This window comes from Daktulosphaira vitifoliae, unplaced genomic scaffold, assembly GCF_025091365.1.
Source record: "Daktulosphaira vitifoliae isolate Bord-2020 unplaced genomic scaffold, ASM2509136v1 Scaffold_1, whole genome shotgun sequence".
NCBI classification, from domain to species: domain Eukaryota; kingdom Metazoa; phylum Arthropoda; class Insecta; order Hemiptera; family Phylloxeridae; genus Daktulosphaira; species Daktulosphaira vitifoliae.
In genome coordinates this window covers 48,155,119-48,164,609 of record NW_026099572.1, presented here as the reverse complement: position 1 = coordinate 48,164,609, position 9,491 = coordinate 48,155,119, and the positions used below count along the sequence as shown (strand labels likewise).

Below are 9,491 nucleotides of genomic sequence, written 5' to 3'. Positions count from 1 at the left end.
TTTAAATAGAAAATAATACATCTTTTTTTATACTTTTCCGTGAGATATAGTTAACGGATCAGTGTGTAAAATAACCTTAAATTATTCTAATATGTATTTATTTTGTGATATTTTATGCAAACCGTAATTCAGGTACAGCTAATAATAAACAGGGTAATTATAAATAGGGTTGATAATTACTTTAGATCCTCGCACATTCACCAGTCTTTTGTAAAAAGTGATTAATTTATTATGACACTTTTAAATTTAATCCTAATTTAATAACTATTAGGACAGTTATTAGTTATTAGAATAGATTCTTCTTAGTTAAGTTTATCAAAATGATTCTTAAATATTGTTTTTCATATCAAATCTTAATATTAATCATTTATTTAAAAAATAAATAATACTAGTTGAAGATTATAATCTATTAAGTCCAATCTGCAATAATTATTAAAGTTTCGACATACTTATTTAATAAATAATAAGACAAGGTTTTTAAGTTATTTAGGAGACTTTATTTATATTTTTTATAAAAATAATTAATTTAAATGCGGACAAAAACCCGACCGGGCGAAAAACCGCATCTGCAATTAAAAGGGAAGCCAAACAAGAGAAAAATGTAATCCGACAAAAAAGCACACCTAACACCATAGGAGAGAACGCGTGAAGCGTTTGTTACTTACATACGTGTCTGTTGTGGATTCTTGTTCATTCTTAACTGATTTCCTGTTTTTACTTTGATTAGACATTTACATAAAATCTATAAACTATTTAGATTATTTATANTATTTAGGAGACTTTATTTATATTTTTTATAAAAATAATTAATTTAAATGCGGACAAAAACCCGACCGGGCGAAAAACCGCACCTGCAATTAAAAGGGAAGCCAAACAAGAGAAAAATGTAATCCGACTAAAAAGCACACCTAACACCATAGGAGAGAACGCGTGAAGCGTTTGTTACTTACATACGTGTCTGTTGTGGATTCTTGTTCATTCTTAACTGATTTCCTGTTTTTACTTTGATTAGACATTTACATAAAATCTATAAACTATTTAGATTATTTTTATTTATTTGCTTATAGCTAAATTACTTTTAATAAATTAAAACTTATTTAAATTTTATTGTATTACCTCGAACAAATTCTATGATATTTTAAGCGTATTTAATATAATCAATTATTTTTGTTTTTTTTCCTATTTTATGGCTGAAATAAATATTACTGATCCAGTGCTGGCCAAGTACTGTTATTATGTTATAATATTATATTATAATATTCTATCACCTCCAATATTAATCCAGTATTGACACTGCACTACGCTTGGTAACTGATGTAAATAAAAGCGAGAGAATTTTGGACTACTAATATATAATTTTATAAAAGTCTTGTCTAAAATTTTCATAATCTATAAATGCATTCTATTAAAAATGTATATTTCAGTATAAATAAAATATATTTTTGAAAATTAACAACACATGGTCATTGTAGATACAATATGAAGTATTTTAAATTAATTGAACTCACTTATTTAATTTTATACTTGTCAAATGATGTGTATCAAGATGTGAAATTAATTTTAATTACTTAATGAATTGAGTGAATATTTAACTATAATACTTAGATTTTTTTAGTTCATGTGTTCCTCAAATAAATACAATATTTTTGTTTCGTTAAAGGTCATACTAGGTTCAGAAGGATTCAATGGATTTTTACCAATGTGTCTAAATTCCTAGATTTGGCACTGTTAACGAAACAAAAAACATTGTCTTTACGATGCTTTGTAACTATGTATTAGAAACGTATTATGTGCCAATATTAAAGCATTCAAATAGTCGCCTATCAAAATGCCAATATTAGCTACCTTAACACCTNAATGCCAATATCAGCTACCTTAACACGTTCTAAAAACATATATGTTGAATAATTTTTTTTTTAGTTCATGTATTCCTCAAAGAAATACAATACACCTATTTCGTTACAGGTCATACTAGTTTCAAAAGGATCCAATGGGATTTTTTCCCATGTGCCTAAATTCTTATATTTGACACTGTTAACGAAATGAAAAACATTGACTTTACAATGTTTTTTAACTATATATTACGAACGTACTATGTGCCAATATTAAAGCATTCGAATAGTCACCTATCAAAATGCCAATATCAGCTATTTCATTATGCTCTGCAAACATATATGTAATTATATATAAAGTTATCAGTTAAGATAAATGTGTTAGTAACACATTTTCTTTGGTATATTATGTTATAAAATTCACTCATTCATTATTGTTAAGTTACAATATGAATTTAAAATAACCTTTGGTTGTTAATTTTTGAAAATTATAGTATGTTGAAATTTATTTAATTTATTCTTTGCTCATCTGGAGTTAATGAATATGATAAATATTTGAGACTGTTTCTATCATATAATTAGAGTGATCATTAAATTAAATATGATTATGTGATGAAATAAATAAATAATTTTTAAATTAACATTAAAACTTAATAAAATCATTGTAATTTAGTTACTTTTCTCAAAAAATGATAATAAGTTTAAAAAAATAAAGGCCCTGAAAGCTTAAATTTGTTCATTTCCCACTANTGAAAGCTTAAAATTCTGTTCATTTCCCATTATATTTATAATGCACTAAAATATAATTTTTAATCTTCTCTGGCAATGTATTTAAATGTCCATAATATTATTGTTATTAATATACTTTTCAAACAGAAATAGAAACTGAGTAGAACAAATTTTAAAATGGTCATAATTATCTTCCCTTTATATCCATGAAAAAAGAATAGTAATAATAAAACTAATTTAATTAAAAATCTTAAAACTAAAACAACTAAAATATATTTACTTACCTAATTTTAAGTCTAAAAAACACGTTTAGACCTAAATTTTTTAATAATAAATGCTCGCGTTGCATTGTATGCTGATTTAATTTTACTTTTAATAGTTCTTTTTGTCTTACCTATATACCGATAACCTTTTCCGAAAAATTTACTTGATGAGATATTAACATCATCATGTTTGCCATCATTATCGTTGATTGAGTTTTCAATGATATTTGAATGTTTAACATCTTCATCTGACTTATAACTGTGATTTTCTACATCATTGCGCTTACTAACATAATCGTTGTTTGAATTTTCATGATGATCAGACTGCGTATGTGTGATTTCTTCTGCAATGATTTGGGTATCAGTTATATTTAAATGTTCAACTCCATTATATGATTTATTTATGGGTTCCATATCATTGTGTATACTACCATAATCGTTGATTGAGTTTTTATGATAATCAGACAGTTTATATAGAATTTCTTCTAAAATGATTTGTATTTTACTTATATTTAAATGTTTCACTTCATCATCTGATTTATTTATGTGTTCCATATCATTGCGTTTAATATCATGATCGTTATTTGAGTTTTCATCATGATTAAACTGTGTATATATAAATTCTTCTGCTATAATTTGTTTTTCGCTTATATTTATAATTTTAATTTCATCATCTGATTTATTTCTGCGTTCNTTATATTTAAAATTTTAACTTCATCATCTGATTTATTTATGCGTTCCATATCATTGAATTTACTATCATAATCGTTGTTTGAGTTTTCATCATGATTAATCTGTGCATATGTATGTTCTTCATCAATGATACCTTTATGAGTGATAGTTAAATGTTTAATTTCGTCATTTGACTTAGATGATGATTCCATGTTACCATTTTTACACCATGATAGTCATTACAAGATTTTTCAATAGTCTTTCCTTCAGTAAAATATGTTTTACATGTCTTTTTTAAGTTATCGTTCCAATNTTTTACATGTCTTTTTTAAGTTATCATTCCACTTTTTAATTATTTCTTTGTCTGAAACTCCATTATTTAACATCCAAATAATTACGTAGTCCGGCTTATTTAAACTTTTGAATGTTTTATTAGGTAATGTAAATTTTTTCATGTCTTTTGGTGCTTTATAAACAAGAGGTATAGGAGCTATTCTATTTCAACGGAATGACAGACTTGAGGAAAGACAAGTAATTGCCTACGATAGCAAAAGGTGAAGCGAGACAGAAAAACGTTATTTAAAACNTTTTTTTATATTTAATTATTTTTTAACCTTGGATATATTTATCATCTACGTAATTGTTTTTTCATATACTTTAGTTATTGCTTTATTTTTCTGAACATGATTCATTTAGTATTAAATGACATTTTCGATTAAATAAATAAAATTATAAATTTACTAATATTAATTTTGTTTATGTGTGTTTATGATTTATGCAATTTTTATATACTGTTATTGTCATTACATGCTATGTTTAAAAGATAAATTTATATTAGTTATAATCAAATTTTGAACTTTAATATTTTAATGGAGGTAGGTTCATAAATGGCACGTCATTGTTATATATTTATTGCAATCAGATTTCTGGATATCTGTCGTGATTGATAAATCATTTATATTTTAAAGAATAAGTTATATATATATTTTATAATATAGTCTTATGGAAGTAATTCCGGGGTTAATAATTTTTTACTAAAAATCCAACGTTTTCTACTAACGTGAGTTGCTGATAATCGGTGACAATCATTTTATTGAATGATTTATTAATAACCTTAATTTTAGAATATAAGTTAGCTCATTCGTTTTTTTTCGAAGCAAAAAGTTTTAGTTTCTGAGGCCGTTTGAATGGTAGTTCAGAAAATTGCGTCAAAGTTAAATGTTGAGATGATAAAATAGAAGAAATTGCGAAAGTAGGACTAAGATGTATTTTCGGGAGTTTGTATTAATTGATTATCTGAATCCTACTCATTACTAGTGATGGTATTAAGTTTGGTTGGATGTATACGTTAGATGCTCTATAATAAATTTAAAAAGTAAAAGTAGCTAATTCCATGTATTTATGTATCTAATTTTTAATTTCTGGAAACCCTTATTGAAAGGTTATAAATATAATATAGTTTTTAAATACTTTCCATCCAAGTTATTTGTGTTGCCGTAATATTTGAAATATTTTCTACATACTTGATGCGTAACAGTTTAATAATCAGTTTTTTTTTAAAAGCTCTAGACAACAGAATATTGTTTACATCCCGGTCTCATATCTAAATTATGATAGTTTTTTAGATATGCACTTCAGAATTATTAAAAATGGATAAGTATCGACTTGTAGGATGATTCAAAATGAAAGAAAACAATCACAATTCACAATTCATCAACATACCCATATTAATTTTATATTAACATTTTGTATATTAATTTTAATTAAGATTGTTATTAATTATCAATAAATTAATGTTTGTTTATTACTAGAAGAATAGTGTTATTAATTGTTTTCTTTGAATTAAGATAACAAGTCGTGTTCATAAAAAAGTGAAAACAAGGGATGTCTTGGCCAATAGGTGTTTCGAGTCGGTGGCATAATAATTACCAATCTTTTTTTTTGATAAAACTTTCGTACGATATTTGATATAAAATAGTCATTTAATGTTTTATAAATAGTTTAAAATGAATATGTGCATAGTAAATATTTTCAAATCATTTTTTGTAAAACTTTGTCATTAGATTCGTTGAAAAATCTTTTAAAAACGTTTTTATTATGTTAGCTTCATAATAAACATCATGGACCCCCTTTTAATAAACATATCGAATGGCTTCTGTAAGTGTCCTCAACATCGGTCAGCCTTTTTGGTCAACGTAGTATTTGGTGGCCAGGGAACTAGTTTTATTTCATGATTATTAATTCTATTATTTAATTATTAGTTTTGTTACTTTTCTACATTTTTTTGTTAATACGATTAGCAACTTTGTACTTAAACATGACGTCAGTACCGAATATAATGTATTTAACTTTTTTTAATACCTGATACGTTTAATTATACAGCTGCTTAACAGAAAACTTCGTATTTGTTTTATTTATTTACGTCTCTCATACATCATTATTAGGATTATACTTCCTCGGGCATGGTAACAAACGAGGAACTATTAGAAAGAATGTCCGAGAGAAGAACTTTATGGAGCAGTATCAAGAAAAGGAGAAATGAATGGATTGGACATTTATTGAGACATGGTGGGTTGCTAGGATTGATTATAGAAGGCTGCGTGGAAGGAAAAAATGCTAGGGGAAGACCACGAATGGAATATATGCAACAAATAATAGAGGACCAAGGATGTACTTCTTATGAAGAGACAAAGAGGAAAGCAAGTAACAGGGAAGAGTGGAGAATTGCTACAAACCAATCTCAGGATTGAATACTGAAGAAGAACATCATTATTAGGTTTTATAACATATATCACTTAAAAAGTTACTTTATGCGCTACGATTAAAAATTTAAAATATTTAAGTGTTTTAATATACACCAAAAAGGAAAAAATATTCAACAAAAATTTAAAGTTTTATTTAATGAAATTTTAGTTTAGTAATATACGAAATCTACACTTTTATTATGCAAGTTAAACGTACATAATTTTTTTAATTAAAAAAAATTTGTATTAATAATTGAGGGCAACGGCCTAGTTTTAATTATAGTACACATATTTGTCTTTGAAATCTAATAAATTTTTCCCAAATCTACTCGCCTACTTATTATTTAGAACATTTTTACTGATGCTATCCAAAAATACAATAAAAAAATTTAGTGACCATAAAAACTTATATTTCCATATAATTTAATAAAATTAAAACTATATTAAAAATATTAAACTCAAATGCCACAAAAAATTACTGAAAATTCGCGGATAAGTATTTAGGAAACAATGTTACCATTATTAACGTTAAACGTATGTGTTTTGTTTTAAACATTAAACAATCAAGAAGTTGAGAAATCTCTAGTGATCGAATATTTATTGATACATAATCACTCCATTAAAACCATAAATTACAAAGAACTTAATATTAGGGAGGCAATAGAAATGTTTAAAAATAAAAACAATTTAATTAATTGAGATCTTGGTTCACTGAAAAATTCATCATTAAACTTGTGTAAATTGGCTAAATTTGATAATATTACATAGTGATTATGTTCAAGGTGATAAGGTCACTAGGGGTATATAAGGGAATTTTTCCTAATCGGGGTGTCAGTATATGTGTTTAGCGTTTATAAGGGTAACATTGTTTCCTAAATACGTATCCGCGACTTATCAGTAATTTTTTGTGGCTTTTGAGTTTAATATTTTTAGTTTTCAAATTAATAATATTTTTATTATAGTTTTAATTTTATTTAATTAATTGGCCACAAGTGATCAATATTTATTATATTCCATATAATTCATGAAAAATGTTACCCTATTTGTACTCCTAAATAAAGATGAATTTAAAAAATGATATTTAACTAGAAATGAGCCACCTTTAAAATAAAAGGAATAGAAAATTTCATGACTTTTTTGTCTTCATTTAGGAGCTATTAGTTACGATAAACTATTTCATTTTTGCTGGTTGATTAATTATAGTAAAATATATCAATATAATACAAAAAATGAAGGGATGTCTTTTTGTAACGTTTTTGTAACTACTGAATATTAATATATTGTTTATAAAAATAAATTATTTGTACAAAATTTTATTAAATTTATAGCATATGATTTATGCGATCTAATTTTAAAAATGAAAATGATACTTAAATAAACACAATTATAATATATATAAAGAGTTTTTCAAAAAAAATATCTTGAAAACTTATAAATTAGTAAATAATTTAAACATTACCAATTAAAAATGATTTTTAAAAGAAATACTATGTTTTTTTTTTTATTATGTGTTGTGGAGACAAAATTATGTTACGGAAAAAATAACTTTGAGAAAATTGAAATATCATTAGAAACAGCTTTAAAATTAGACACTGGATTCTCGTATGATTGTTATGATGAGTTGTCATTTTCAGATATCAAATATAACTTCTTTTTAGAAAATAAAAATCTAAAAAATGTTGTGCTATCGAAAAAAACGGATATAATATTTTTGGACCTTTTTTGTAGAAATATAACTAATTTTATGGATTACACGCATGTTTTTTGTCTCCTTCATCATTATCCAACTGGACCATTTTATGATATAAATACAATGATTATAAATGAATCGATTACAAAACAATTTTTAGTTACAATGATAAATTATTATATGGACGATAGACTGAACATTTTTTGGATAACGCATTTATTTACTTATTATATTCAATTGTTTCGTAATGATATAAATCAATTTAAAAAAAATATTGATATAGCTATCGAACTCGTTATCGTTAATTTATGTACTGTAAGTAGGGAAATGTGTCGAATAAATGATAATTATGAAATGTTTTATTATTCTGGAAATGATTATCTAATCATTCAAAAATTAATAGAAATTATGAATAAAAATAAAAACATCAACAAAATTGAATTAGAAAATGTAGAAGAACAAGAAAATTCTTTCTCACTCAGAAATATTTACATGTGTGACGTAGTGGAAGACAGAGAATTATTGAGAACTATTATAATGGAATTTGGTGAACAGAGTGAAGATATTTTTGAGACTATCTACAGTAACATAAATAGAGAATATGCAACGGCAAAGAACTATTTTTGGTTTGATGTATGGATTAATCAAATTGGAATTTACCAACAAAAAGTCTTAAACGTTTTTAAAACTGTTTTAATGCATTTAATGAGAAAAATATTGATGTATGTTTCTGTATTGTTAGAAAATAAACAGAAAGTAGATGCAATATATGGCCTAAAAAAATTGCAACGTTTTATTGATAATACCATTATATTATTTGACGGTCAAGAAGCTAATGATGTTCAAAAAGTATTTGAATCTTTTAATCTAGGCGATTTTCATAATGATTTGATTATAAATATCGAAAATATAATTAAAAAAATAAAACCGAACTCTTTTGAATTAATTTCAAATGATTTAATTAGTGACCCAGATTATGAATTAAATATTAATGTTAATACTGAAATGTATATCACAGAATATAAGTTAAATGAAGATGATTTCAAATTTATTGAATATTTATACACAATTTCAGATTATAAAGCAATGAATAATCATTTAGTAAAAACATTTCTTTTTACTAAGTTAATCGATAAAACATTCCAAAATGTAAATATAAAAAGTATTTTATCATATTTAAAATTTTCTAATACTGTTGGAATAATCTCTTACTGTTATGCAAATAACGGTGAAATGAATGTAAGGTTATTAGAATTGTGAAAATATTTTTTTATTAGAGTTAAAACAATCTTCAACCAGTTTTGTCAATCATCATAATTTGTTTATAATCAATACTAAATTTATTTTAAATTATATTGTAGTTTATTTTTAAAGTTATTTTAATCGTCGTTTTAATAATGTCACTTACAATTACGGTATCACTTATAATATTAGCATAAAATATGTTATTATTTAAACATGTATTTCACATATTATGAATATTTTTATCATCAAAACAGAGTTTTCTTCTTAAAACACTAAATAACCAGATAATATCTTGACAAAATCAAATTATTGTACA

At 24.7% G+C, this 9,491-nt stretch overlaps 1 protein-coding gene across 1 annotated transcript; it reads right to left on the bottom strand.

The window, feature by feature from the left end:
- Positions 1–2,599: 2,599 nt before the first annotated feature.
- Positions 2,600–3,526, bottom strand: LOC126900318 (uncharacterized). The gene is made up of 2 exons (XM_050675961.1): positions 2,956–3,526; positions 2,600–2,876 (listed from the first exon to the last, which is right to left on the bottom strand). Exons 1-2 carry the CDS (start codon positions 3,377–3,379, stop codon positions 2,842–2,844), a joined length of 459 nt encoding a protein of 152 aa, XP_050531918.1. The 5' UTR covers positions 3,380–3,526; the 3' UTR covers positions 2,600–2,841.
- Between the last annotated feature and the right edge of the window lie 5,965 nt (positions 3,527–9,491).

Excerpts from the sequence above, each read along its gene's own strand:
- LOC126900318 (XM_050675961.1), bottom strand. The coding sequence starts at position 3,379 with ATGGAACACATAAATAAATCAGATGATGAAGTGAAACATTTAAATATA. Across the intron at positions 2,877-2,955 it reads AAAAGGTTATCGGTATATAG|GTCTAAACGTGTTTTTTAGA; the intron begins GTAAGACAAAAA and ends TAAAAAATTTAG.